Below are 14,169 nucleotides of genomic sequence, written 5' to 3'. Positions count from 1 at the left end.
TTGCTTTTTAGACTGATTTTACAAAAAAGCTAAAAAATGATTATTTCTGTGACACATTTTTCACTTAGTGGAAAAATTAGTGTTTTGCCCTTAGAATTAAAGTCTCTTTTATATTGACAAAAAATTTCGAGAATTTTTTGTGCAGCAAACAACTTTCCACCAGAAAATTTTTTCAAATTACAAAAATTTTCAGATTTTTTCAGAAAAGTCATCCAGAAAATTAAAAGAATTACAAAAATAGCTAAAATTTGTTAATTTTACCAGTTTTAACTATCCAGGTAGTAAATTTTTTTCAACATTTAACACATAGATACCACCTATTTAGTATTTAACTACCCTGGGTAATAATTTTTTTTTTCAATTTTTCGTCACACCATCACCGTAGTAAACGTCATTATGTCTGAGATTTTACTACCGACCCCCCCCCCTGGTAGGAATGCAAATTATTTATTTAGACAAAAAATTAACATTATATTTAAAAATCACGCCAAGCTGGTAGGAACGGAATTCCAAGATATTTTGCTGTTACTCATATTCGTTTTTTTCAATGCTGATTCTAGGGCTCCGCAATACGGCATACCGGATAAGTGGGATGGGGGAACCTGGGAACCTAAAGTGGGAACCTAAATGAACACCTGAAAAGTGGGATGGGGGAACCTAAGTGGGAACCTAAATGAACACCGGAAAAGTGGGATGGGGGAACCTAAGTGGGAACCTAAATGACCACCGGAAAAGTGGGATGGGGGAACCTAAGTGGGAACCTAAATGAACACCTGAAAAGTGGGATGGGGGAACCTAAGTGGGAACCTAAATGAACACCTGAAAAGTGGGATGGGGGAACCTAAGTGGGAACCTAATTTTTTATTTTTTTTATTTTTTATTTTTATTTTTTTATAGCAATATATTTCGCACGTCTATTGACCTCCTATGAAACAGAACTTTTGATTTTACATTTTATAAAGTTTTTTCTCCCTTTCTTTTATCAAACGCTCTTTGAAGACTTGTAAGGATGGTGCTTCAACAATATCTTCTTCTAGATCATTCCAAGGTTTCACACTTCTGTAAAAAAGAGAGTTGCTTTGGTAGCCTCTCATACCGTCATTAGCAAAGTTCCTTTGAAGCTCGTAATCATGCTGACGTCGTGGTCGTGTTCGAGGAGTAAATTTCTCTGATCTTATAGACTCGTCATAAATGTGGAGGTTCTTGAAAACTTCCACCATATCACCAACTTGCCGCCTGGTCTTTAGGCTAGGTAGATTGATGAGTCGTAGCCGATCTTCGTATGAGTAGTTTCTATAGCAACTAACTAGCCTTGTAGCTCTTCGTTGGACGCCCTCGATTGCATTGATATGTTTGATTAGCCTTGGAGACCATACTACATGTGCATATTCCAAATGGGGTCTGACAAATGCAATGAAAAGCGTTCGAAACATATCTGGTGAGAGAAATTCGAAGCTCCTGCTAATCAAGCCAACGATAGAGTTAGCTTTCTTGATTTTACTGAATATATGGGCTTCAAAGGTCAGGTCACTATCGATTATCACTCCTAGATCTTTTTCTTGGTCAACATGTTCTAGAACAGATCCTGATAGGGATGGACATATTTGATGTTCCAAAATTTACCCAGTGTTAAAACATGACACTTGTTCGGATGAAATTCTAAAAGCCGGACTGGCTTTGACCAAATTTTAAACCCTTAGAGTGCACTTATTCTCATTTTTGCTAATTTCCACCCTTACAGTGTACTTTGGGAAGCTTGGAAAAAAGGGCCGCACGTACGGTAGGTCGTTTACCTTGAGTGCCCCCCCCCCCGTGGATCTATGCTTATGTGTATTGAAACGTGGCAAGCCGTGCAATATGTTCTATTTTACTATCAAACATTTTTAATTAATGAAGTGTATTCACACGCTGTACTGTTTGGTTGGTACAGAAAGAAAAACGAGCTAGAATCCGTTAAATGCTAAGCGACCCCAGCCCTGACCCGAAATTTGGAGCTGCTAATAAAAAACAATGTGTATTGCATCAAGAGTGAACAAAAACTAGATCGTAAATAATGTTTTACTAGATTCTGTATTCAAGCAAATTAGATCCGTGCAAAAGAAAGAAGAGGCTCTAAGTTATCCATCGAGCTATGAACGAACTTCTAATTCCTTCTAGATTTGAAGATATGACGGTTTAAAGTTTAAAGTTTAAAGTCAATTAAGTCAATTTACTAAAAAGAACCGTTCAAAAAGATGCACTATAAAACTGCTGATAAATAAACATGCTTTTTTGAGCTAATTGAATAAATAAATTCCCTTTGTTTTATTTTCAACATTATTGTTTGCGAACCGTAATGTAAAAAGTAAATAACTGGTGTTCTTATTATGATAAAAGGTTTTTTCTTTCCTTGCATATAATATCTTTCTTATCTTTATGTATTTGTTTTTAAAAAAAAATAATAATAACAAATTAGGTTCCCACTTTAGGTTCCCGGGTTCCCCCATCCCACTTTTCAGGTAAAAAATAGTGCACATCTTTTCAAAATTTCAAAATTTGAAAAGTAAACACAAATCGCCATTTTCAATAGACCTATTTATTTAAACATAAAGGAATTCTTCTTAAACTACGATAAGACTTGCTATCGAGCAAGTCTTATTTTTCGCTTATGTATTTGTTTTTAAAGAAAAATATTTCAATTCTATTAATAATTAAACAACTTAGGTTCCCACTTAGGTTCCCCCATCCCACTTTTCCGGTGTTCATTTAGGTTCCCACTTAGGTTCCCCCATCCCACTTTTCCGGTGTTCATTTAGGTTCCCACTTAGGTTCCCCCATCCCACTTTTCAGGTGTTCATTTAGGTTCCCACTTAGGTTCCCCCATCCCACTTTTCAGGTGTTCATTTAGGTTCCCACTTAGGTTCCCCCATCCCACTTTTCAGGTGTTCATTTAGGTTCCCACTTAGGTTCCCCCATCCCACTTTTCAGGTGTTCATTTAGGTTCCCACTTTAGGTTCCCAGGTTCCCCCATCCCACTTATCCGGTATGCCCCGCAATACAGGTTGACCTTTAAGGTGCTATATCTTTTACTCATCTTCTAAAGTCACAGATGTATCTGCATTTTCTGAAAGAGATTAGGTGTAGAAAGTTTCCTATATCCCATTTTCATAAATTATTATCAATATCCAAGGAGCTAGAGTGAGTTATGTAATTTTTATCTAATTTTATGGTGTTCAAACGTAAATATATTATTTTGAATCTGTCTCAAACCATCAAAAACATACTCATTTTTAAGTATAACCATCATTGAATCAAAATAAACAAAAATCGTTTAATTCTGATAATTCTATAAGTCAGAATCCTCATTTTAATGGCGATCTACGTCTTGGGGGCCGTCTCTGTTTTTGGGGCCATGAACTGTATACTAAATTTTGAAATTTACGTGGTTTGTACTGAAAATCGACGTCATCAAACATGCCCAAAAAGGGTCGAAAACTTTTTGAATCGACTGCGGTTTTTTGGTGGTTCTTAGACCCATCAGACATCTCTGTGTCAAATTTCAGGCACATATGATTTATTTCAAGGTTAGGGTCTTTTACTTGAGCTAATTTTAGTAGACTAATAATATGTAATTTTTGAAAGAAGATATTTCATCGTTAAATAGAACAACCAACTGACGGTAGCGCACGCTGTTTCACTTCGATGATTCGTTTTATAACTGCAACATTTCGCAAACTCAGTCTATTAGTCTTAGCGTTTTCGAACTCAAATTAAATTTTGTTAACCATATTATTTCTAGGGGGAGAACAAGCACTGCTGGTGCTTTTAATGTGTTTTAAGGTTCTTTTAAAATATTTGGACAAAGAAGCGTCAAATCTTACCTCCAAGTCCAGATGAGTGGTTCCTTTTATGTTTATTATTGCCTAACCTATCATAGGAGCCATAAGTTGATGAACCTAAAGTATTCGATTCAAAATGGTAGCCATTCGTCTGAGCTGTATATCTCTGATTCCGACTCTCATAAGAGTTTTCTCCGTAAAGATTTTCCGCTGACTTCGTTCGTTTCCCGGCGTAAGGTCGTCGATTTATTATCTGTTCAATATCATTGCTCAACTCATGTCGAGTTGAACCGGCCGGTCGACTCGGTAAAACTCGGTCTTTCTGAAAAGCTATTTTATAGTTTTTTAATGTATTTCCATTCGCTCGACCTGGGGATTTGATTTGAGGTTGATGCCGTTCTACATCGCTATTATCGTCATCATACGAGTACTTTTTTACGTGTCCCAGTCTCTCTCGTAATTCTTTATTATCTTCTCGCAAACGCTTCAAATTATTCGTAATATCGCTGTCCGTATATTTTGGAATATTTCGAGCCTCTGTAGTTAATTGTTGATTTTGTTCACGAAGTTTTTTGATCTGAAAATAAAAGATAGTAAAAATTGTTTTTGCTAGCATATTTACATTACAATTTCAGTAATAAATCTAAAGAGAATTCACGTAGGCAAGTCTCTTTAAATTTAGAGCCTAAATAAATCTGTACAAATAAAACCAGATCTGCTTTACCTTTAGCAGTTTATTTTCATAAATAAAAGAAAACCATTGAACAGTAAAACGCGCAAAACGACTCGTGAGACTTACAACTGCTTCGAGGACTGCTTTTTCATTTTCGGCATCTTTTTCTTTGATTTTTCGAACAGTTTCCAAACTTTGATTTTCATCTTGCAATTTCTTGAAGTCTTCTTCGTAGGTTTGACATTGGTTTTTCAAGTTCACCGCCATTTGTTTTAGTTTAGTGTACTATATGGATTTTAAAGTAGAAAAATTACTATTTCAATTCCTTATTTTGGAGCCAGAAACAGAGGAGATCTTTTATATTAGCATTTAGAAAGGAATTTGAAATTAAAAAACCTTTTGACTTTGAAAAATATATATAGCACGGAAAATTTAGAATTTTTTTTTTGAATCATAGAAGAAAGAAATCTTTGGCCTGAATTTCATTTTTTATTAAAAGTTATAATCCAGAGCTGAAGGCAAGGGACAGTAAGGCATACCTTGCTTTTGATCATGTTATTTTCATCTTTGTATTTTTCAGTTTCTTCACTTAACGCTTTAGCTTCATCATCAAAACTTTGACATCGCGCTTCTAACTGTGCAATCAACATGTCAGTCTCCTTAGTATCCTGGTGATGGTTGTGCTGGCGGTCTTCTACATTCTGATGGAGAACAATATATCAAAGACACCCTTTAGTTACACATACTTTTCATACTTTTTCTTGCAGGTCTAAATTAACATTCTATGGCAACGTAGCTGATCATAAAAAGTTGTTTCAATAATGTTTCCCAGAGTGTACCTCAAACAGGGCGTTCCAAAGATAGAATTGAAGATTACCTTGGCAACCTAGCTGCTCATGTTTTCCCAGATTTTAACTAGAACAGCGCGTTCCAAATGTAAGAGTGAACATTTACCCTTAAATGAGCCCATTCTGAGTATTATGTTAAACCTGTCGTTGAATACAGCATAGAGAGTCCAAAAGTCAGAATTCAAATACTGGTAAACCAAAAAAAGAAGGTTTCCATTAGAGCACACTCACTCTAGCTCGTAGATCTTGATTTAATCGTGTGACTTTTTCTAGTTCATCATTGAAGGCGTGGACACGATCTTCCAGTGTATTCTTCTCTTCTAGCCATTGGTTTTCTTTTTCCTTGCTCTCCTCATCTTTCTATAATGGAAAACAAAGATTTATCATATGATTAATTTCCAACCTCATACTTTTTGTTTTGTGTCACAGACCCACTGGGGCCCGGCTCCACTTGAAAATTTGCCCAACCCCCTCCCGTTGGAAAAAATACCCTATAATTTTCAGGGAAATTATATTTTACAGGGATGTGGTTTGCGTGTCTCTTTTGAGGAATTTCGGCGATTAACCAACTCTCTTGGGTCAAGAAATCATCAGATTTTATCAAGAAATAAGGACAATAATAAGGCACAAATTCCTTAATATAATTATCTCCAAATATAATAAGGTCAGCCACGAAATTTTGTCCCATTAAAGCAATGGAAGCACAAACTGAAAACACTTAAACAGAATTTGTTGCGATAATATACCAACCCGTGCATAGATATCTTTAAATTGTTGTATTTTAATTTCTTTCTTTGTCAACTCATCTTCATATGCTTTTATCCTTTTTTGAAGTTGGCTTTCTATTTCTGAATGTTGTTGGTGGCGATGGTCATTCGCTGGTCGTTCGTCTGGCACAACAACTTCCCGCTGAAAATGCACCAAAGAAAAACTTTTAAAAGTTTTAAAAGTATAGGCAACACGAAGTAATATTACAACACTAAAGGTTCCTAACCTCCCACAAAAGGATTGACTAGATTATAACACCAGAAAGAAAGAACTACCGATTATGTGATGTTATCGTTATAGTAGTCTCTTAGGGTTTTGACTTCTATACCGTAAGATTGCCTAATGTCGATCCCTTCTGATTCAGCCAAGGTAGGTTCGAATCACTGATAGCCGTGTAGCCTCTAGTACAATCATGGACAAAAATGTTGAGACAAAAGCTAATTCTAAGCTGCTTCCTCCCTTTCCCCCCATTTGCTATGTTCAATGCTTGGTGTGACGGCCTTGCGGACTGAACATTGCAGCTGGGGGAAGGGGAGGCTTTTTTCTACATTTTTACTGCAAATTCCTGTGTTTTCTCAAACATTTTTGTCCATGATTGTAGTACAGTAGCTTCTACTTTTAAGGATTTATATTCTTTAAGAATTACTTTAGGCGTACAAACTTTCGCGAGCAGAAACTTTCGCGAGGACGAAAAATCGCGAAATTCACGACATTTACTTTCGCGAATTTAACGGAAAAATATTTTTCGCGAGCATAAACTTTCGCGAATCAAGACGTAAAATTAAGAATTTTCACATGAAAAAATGGCTTAGAGACACAAATACTTCTTGGGTTGACTTGAAACATTTGTCCTTTGACTTATTAGTCTTTTAGCAGGCTAAAAAGTGCCATAAAAGTTACATTTTATTCAAAGTTTGAAGTTTTACAGATTTTCTATTTTGTCAAGAATTTTTCGCGAGCATAAACTTTCGCGAATGGCCCTTCCTAGAATTTTTAAATACATTTACTTTCGCGAAAAGGGCCAAAATTCGCGAAAATCGCGAAAGTTTCTGCTCGCGAAAGTTTCTACGCCTAAAGTACTTCCACACTAAATAGGTAGTGATCCCTTTGGAAACGACACTAGATTTTCTTTCCTAGCCTTTTTTTCTATGTATTGTTTAGGAATACTTTTCAACTTTCAACATGAAGTTTATTTCTTTCACACTGTTTCACAAGAAATGTCTCTTACCTGCTTCGCAGCATCATCTAAATGATCACAACGCGCTTTCAACTGTTCAATCTGTTCTTCGTAATCTTGGCATTGTTTGGTCAAGTCATCAACTTGTTTCATTTTGCTCACACGCTCGTCGTTTTGATACATAATCTTCAACTAACATTGAAAGAAGTTTAAAAATACGATCAACTCTCTCTAATTCGAACCTCTACTATTCGAATATTTCTATAATTTGAACTAAAATATTTGTCCCCTTGGCTAGAAATTAGTATAAAATACTTTCTCTAATTCGAAGAAAATCCTTGGCCCCTTGAAGATCGAATTAAAGAGAGGCAACTGTAGTATCCCAATCACCAGGGAAGATATGTCTTTTGATATTTTTCCAAGGAGTCTTTCCTTTGCCTGAGAAACATTTATTAAATGCCACCTATAATGTATCGGACGGAGGATCGAGACAATAATACCATTAGATGCTAGAAATTTCCAACATGTTTTATGCCACCTATAATGCATTGAATCGATGTGTCAATCAAAAAAAAGATTACATCATGATTACCTGTTTCCGTTCACTTTCGAGTTGTTCAACTTGACATTTCAAATTGTCGACTTGATCTTCGTAAGATTCAGCTTTGGCTTTCCACGTGTTCAATAACTCTTCCATCTTTCGTCTCTTTTCTTCAATATCCTCATTACTCTGTTTCTCTGATGGAAGGTCCACCACTTGTTTACTTTCCTACAAACAAACGGAAACATCGTTACCCAAACATATTTACCAATGTTGGCCGTTATTACAAGGTAATGCTTTAACCCTTTAAGTGCCAATGTCGTGTATATCAGACAGGGAATATGATCCTGTAATACCCAGTTTGAGTTAAGAAATCGTCATTTTTGGTCCAACTTTGGAATTGGATTGAGCTTCATGGTCAAGCAGAAGTGAGTCTTATCAGCGAGATTTTAAGCCAAAAAGTCAAAAAATGCAAAAATTTGACAAAAATCCACTTTTTTGAGATTTTGACCATTTTTGGTCAACGAGTGATCCAAGAACCTCCAAATTTGGCCCTGCTGTACTTGATTCTGCCCTTTAGCGAATTAATTTGAAGTTTTACTACTGGGCACCTTTCCGTTATTCAGGCAGGTCCGCACAGCTAGATCCGGAGATTTGAAAAGTTTGAACTAGCGATTTTCTTAATAAGGAAACTTAGAAAAAAAGGACCGTGGTACTTAAAGGGTTAAAGAACTTATCCCAATTCAATATCTAAAGCCTTTTTACAACGAAACTTAAATTAGGAATTAAGACCAGAAATAAATTACGGTCTGTATACCTATTCAATATCAAATGTTGGCACTATCTATAACGGGGTGTAACGACCACTTTAAAATCAAAATATTTGGATTTGGGTCTTACTACTTGGCTTGTCGACAAAACACTTCACAATATGCATTCAAAACCAATTCAAAATCACAAACGACAAGGAAAAATGGTTGCTTGCTGTAAACGGATGAGGATTTCTTTCAAAGAATTTACAAACCTTCATTCCTTCCAGTTCTTTATTCAATCCGCCACATTGCTTCTTCAAATCTTCGTTCTCATCCATCAAAGCGTGAACGCTCGCTTCGTTTTCTTCCTTTGACTGATACGAAAAATGCATACTATTTATTATATCATTTTTTGAAAGGCATAACTATAGTTGGAGATGTTTGGCTTAGACGGTCACCCTATAGTTGAGGTATTCAAGTTACAACTTTTTTGACTCAAGAGATTTCAAGTTGTCTTTAGCTTTGTGTAATATAAAAATTTAGGGAAACGCAGATTGGACAATAGAAACACAAAGAAATCATAATCTCCACTCTGAAGGCTCCGTAAGCGAATCTGCTCAGGTCGGCGAACCGCGGTTTGATCTTTTTCATCCAGATTTGGGATTAATACTAGGCTTTTGGGGGCGGTTCAGAACTAGGGCTTTTCCTGTACCAGTCCTTAACTTTTCATCTACACTCTTTTATTTTTAAAACAGCAATTTTATAAGAGCAGCGAGGCCCAAAATCACCAAAAAATAAGAACAATTTAAGATAATGCTGAGTCTAGAATTACTCAACTTCAAGCAATTAAGGGGTCAAAGTAGTAATAATTGGGCATAAAGCTTAAAAAAGTTCACTCTATAAATAAGAACAGGATAAGAACAGTTTAAGGCTCAAAATGCCAAAATAAATAAAAACACCCGAGCGCCATTAAAAATTTACTGGTTCTTATAACCAAGCAAATTACAACGCAGTTTTGAATGGCTGAACAACCAGAACATATCCCTTTAGAGCAGAATGTGGTATGCGCAGAATGGATGATCATTCGGGCCGAAAGACATTCAGAGATTCTGACTCAACTGAGGTCAAGACCATGTTCACACGTTATTGTTCCATTTCGTTCCGGTATGATTTTCGTTACGGATCGAGTGTGTTTATATTGGTTTCGGAACGTTTCGGAGCAAGAAAACAGAGCAGTTCCGTTCCGATGAAAAAAGTGGAGCGAAACCGTTTCGATCTGTTTTGCTTTGTAACGTCTTCTTTTTTGACGTTTCGAATTTTGACGTTCACGCTTGTTTCGGAACCGGTTCGGAACGGAACGGGACGGAACCGGAACGTCTGAACATGGTCTTAGACTGGACTGGTACACACCTTTTTGTATTGTTCTTTAAGCTTTTTACATTCTTCCTCCAGTCTGGTAATTTCTTCATCATAAGAGGAACAGCGCACTTCCAATTCCTGTTTTACCTCTTTGTAATTATCCGTCAAATCCTTCAAACGTTTCATCTCCTACGAGAACAGAGTACAAAAACACGGTTTTTATTCATTAGCAAATTTCAAAACATTGACATGAAGTGACTTATTTTTACGAGTAATTTTTGCGAATCGTAGGGAAAATTGGTCCTTTTTTACTTGAAAAGGCTTGAAACACATTTGAATCGAACTTCACAGAACCAAGTCAGTTTGACATAATCGCATTAGAACTGATTTCTTAATCGGGTATTAAAGGAAAAGTAAAAACCATACCTCTTTCATTTTGTTGACTTCATCAGTGTTGGGTGAGCCATATGAACGATTTTGACTAGGTAGCACCTGTGAAGATAATCAAAATATTGAAAAGTGTACCTGTTGCTTGCCTGTCAATCAAATTTTGCTGATAACGATTTCACGTTTAGGCTAGGTTACGTAATTTCCGCCGCAATTTCGAATCTGTAGCAGGGGATACAAATCGCAAATCGAACGTTTGTTTCCACAATGGCGGAAATAACATAACTTAATAAAACATGAAAAACCTCTGCTAAATAATCTGTCACGGATTTCAAAAACTAGAAGGGAAAATGGTAAAGAAATAAAGAAGTGAGAGCAGGAAACAAAAACAATTAAAGGTTTTGTTTTGATTTAAAAGTCTGATGATGCTGATGTAGTAAAACAAGTGCGATAAGTTTAGAAAAAGGTTTTGAAAAATCGAAAAAACATTGAATAAAAAAACATTCCTCAAACAAAGGGACTTTTATTGATATCATTACGAATGTTTTTATGTTTATAATAAATAGAACGTTTTCTATCTTATAATCAAAACATTCGATTGTAAATTTGCTCGAAATCAACTTTGCATTTTTTTGTTTACAAAAGCAACAGAATGTGAGGTCACATCTCGAAACAACTTTCGATCTTTCGCTTGTTTGCAGGATATCGTTGCGTAAAAAAATTCATCTGACTCAGCATGAAGACACTGCCTAAAATAAGCTCCTTTTATTCCCGTAGAAAACTTTTAATCTTTATACAAATGTCCGGCAAGATTACCTCTGCACTGTTCTGTCTACCAATTCTCGTTTTACGTTGGACAATATTCCCATCAGAGCTTCTCCTCCTATGCTCGCGATGCGCATGTTGAGAGCGGTCATCTTGTCGTGACCCTAAGGATAAAGGAGCGTTTGATCTACCCGCAGGTTGTTGATGGTGATCGTGCGTTGGTGATTCAGGACTGAGAGACAGTTCGTGTAACATTTGATCAATGTTTTGTTTGGTTCTAACGTTTTTAGATGCTTGCGGTTGTTGTCTTTGGAGATCTTCGTCTTCGTCAGTGGATCCGTCTCCAGATACTTGTGAAAAGCCATGACCGCCACCTATTAAAAGGAAAAACAGCTTTAGCATGTTCATGGTTTTAGAAACATTGGAAAAATTGTTGTCCATCCAAAATAATACTGAGTTAATGCATGTGTGTTTTTCTGCGACGGACACGTTAAGGTTCTAATTTGACTAGATCCTGACCACCGTTATCAAAAGTACAAATACATAAAATCGAAAATATCTCGGGCCCCTAAAGCTAAGCCACTGATTTTTTGGTACAGTTTCATCTAAATTTGAACACATCATTGAGTTTATATAAAATGCGTTTCTCTGTTGCGGATACGGTTAGTTTTCATTTGCCCCATCTTAAGTGAATGAGAACGACGGTATATAAGCACTTTTGACAACCTCAATTTTCGGATAAAAAATGCGGATTTCGTCAAAACTTTTCGGTCATTTCATTCCATCCTCAAAACGGTAGACACATAAACTCGCTATAAAAACAGTTTTTATTACAAAGTTTGCTTAGTTTGACCATCCTATAGAATATGTCAAAATAATCTAACATTTAACAGTTAAGGAACTCCTTTTTGCAGGAGTTTCTAATGTCTTTAGAATACAAATTCGCACTTTGGAAGACGGTAGAGTAACTTAAGCGATTTTGAATAACCCGCAGTTTTGACCCGCAAAATCGAGGACGGTAAAAGTGCCGATTTACCGTCGTCATCAGCTGCCCAAGATCTAGTCAAATTAGAACCTTACCGTCTCCGTCGCAGAAAAACACATACATAATACATAATCGGTAATGGCTTTCAGGTGAAGAAACATCCAGAGCAGAAAGAACATTTTCCTTGGGCTAGGTTGCCATTCGTAACTGGGTTATTCGAATATGCTCGAAGAGTTAGAGCCATTAGCCTAGACTACTTTAATATAAAAGTAAGAGAGCTGAATCAGAATTTTTAAACGGGTTTGATCGTAGGAACAGACGGAAGGGCGGTTAAAAATCTATAAAGAGTTATATACTGGTTTTAAAAGTTACTACCATTCATAATAATATTCCAATGGTAGATTGGAACTAATTCATCGAATTTCATTGAAAAATGAGGCGAAGGAAAAGCGGACATTAATCTGACAATTTAATGTCTTGTTCTTGCTTGGTAATCATTAATAGTTATTAGCTGATGATTTTTGAATGATATCTTTTTCTGACGTGATGACAAATTGGTCAATTCCTATTCTGAATCGAAGACCTCTAAGAGTTTAACCAGAACAAGTGATACTTTTATGGACCTACCTGGTTATGCATTTAACATATTTATAATTGATATCTACGTGACGTGACCATTAAACAGTCATTCAGAACACAAATAGTGACGATCAATTAAAATTAGTCGTTTGTTTCTTATAAAAAAACGTTTAGAAACATAAATTTCATGCTCTTGAAATAATATTCTTTCATATTCAAGACTTCGTTAACAAAAAAAAACATCTATCTCATAAAAAAATTTAGTAATTTGACTAAGAATATTGATGTATGCTTATTAATAGTGATTCTTATAGATAAACATGCGTTTTTTGAGCCAACAAATTTTTTTTGCAAAAATCTGCTTGAGCCATCTTTTACATATGATGGTACCCTACTTTCATGCAAAAAATCAGAAAAAATTAATGATCCAATTTTTCACAAAGTCCAAAAAACCCTTTTTTAGCCGTTTTTGGCCCAAATTTGCCCCCAATTTTTTTTCTTCGAAAATTGGGCTCCGTCACATTTGAGGGTTTATAGTTATGCATCTTTGTGCAAAAAATCATAAAGAATGAGAGAGCCAATCTCGAGAAAAGCTAATACCTAAGTAATTGATAATGTGCTTATAAAAAAATATCGAATTTGGCCAGTTTTTCTATAAAAACACGCCAAGCAACCAAAATTTTATGTCTAAACACACATATTCTTTAAAAGTAAGCCCTCATGAGCAAAAAACCCTACTTTCATGCAAAAAATCAGAAAAAATTAATGATCCAATTTTTCACAAAGTCCAAAAAAACCGTTTTTTGGCCCAAATTTGACCAAAAAATTTTTTTTTTCGAAAATAGGGCTCCGTCACATTTTGGCCACCACCATTTTGCAACTTTGTACCAAAAATCAAAAGATTCCTATGATTCAATCCTGAGAAAAGTTGGTAACAGACGAACAGACGAACGAACGGACGAACGAACAAACACAGGTTAATTTATAGGACCTCCACCGGGGTAGGTCCAAAAATGAATTGCAGATTATACTCGATGAGTTATTTATTATTATTTCTACTTGTACAACAAAACTAAAATAAAAATACATAATATTTTAAAACTATCTGAACTATCTTATCTGGCTTAACTGGCCTTTGTTAATCCTGCTGCGGATTTATGGACGCCGTTAAAAAGGGCCGGTATAAAAAATCCATTTCGAACCTGGTCCTTTTCGATCGATTCAAGCAGATTGATTAAAGTATGATGTGAAAAAAAAAAAAAAAAAAATCATCCAAAAATTTGTAAAATCGTCGATTATTCAATCGAATTATGCACAATAAACCTTTTCATAAATTACATCACGAACATCACTTGCCTCGTATTCAAATAATTACCATGGTGATTACTTCTCTTGGGACATTAAATGATTTTTTTATGAATAGGAAGTAGTTTTAATAAAGTCCACTGGGAGTTAATCACCATGGCAATAATTTCAAAACAAGGCAAGTGATGTTCGTAACGTAATTTATGAAAAGG

General features: G+C 35.6%; 1 protein-coding gene across 1 annotated transcript in view; it reads right to left on the bottom strand.

Moving 5' to 3' along the window:
- LOC136806427 (hyaluronan mediated motility receptor-like) overlaps positions 1-14,169 on the bottom strand; it is a 37,076-nt gene that overhangs the window by 11,794 nt on the left and 11,113 nt on the right. Inside the window, exons 7-17 of the mRNA XM_067062999.1 lie at positions 11,140-11,462; positions 10,363-10,428; positions 9,988-10,125; positions 8,850-8,951; positions 7,877-8,053; positions 7,336-7,476; positions 6,090-6,248; positions 5,571-5,699; positions 5,031-5,192; positions 4,618-4,776; positions 3,861-4,395 (exon numbers count right to left, since the gene is read on the bottom strand). Of these exons, the coding sequence (XP_066919100.1) occupies positions 3,861-4,395; positions 4,618-4,776; positions 5,031-5,192; positions 5,571-5,699; positions 6,090-6,248; positions 7,336-7,476; positions 7,877-8,053; positions 8,850-8,951; positions 9,988-10,125; positions 10,363-10,428; positions 11,140-11,462 (2,091 nt within the window). The remainder of the gene's footprint in view (positions 1-3,860; positions 4,396-4,617; positions 4,777-5,030; positions 5,193-5,570; positions 5,700-6,089; positions 6,249-7,335; positions 7,477-7,876; positions 8,054-8,849; positions 8,952-9,987; positions 10,126-10,362; positions 10,429-11,139; positions 11,463-14,169) is intronic.

The sequence above is a fragment of the Clytia hemisphaerica genome, unplaced genomic scaffold (genome assembly GCF_902728285.1).
Source record: "Clytia hemisphaerica strain Z4C2 unplaced genomic scaffold, Clytia hemisphaerica genome assembly, whole genome shotgun sequence".
In the NCBI taxonomy this organism is placed as follows: Eukaryota; Metazoa; Cnidaria; class Hydrozoa; order Leptothecata; family Clytiidae; genus Clytia; species Clytia hemisphaerica.
This window is presented reverse-complemented; position numbering and strand designations above follow the sequence as displayed.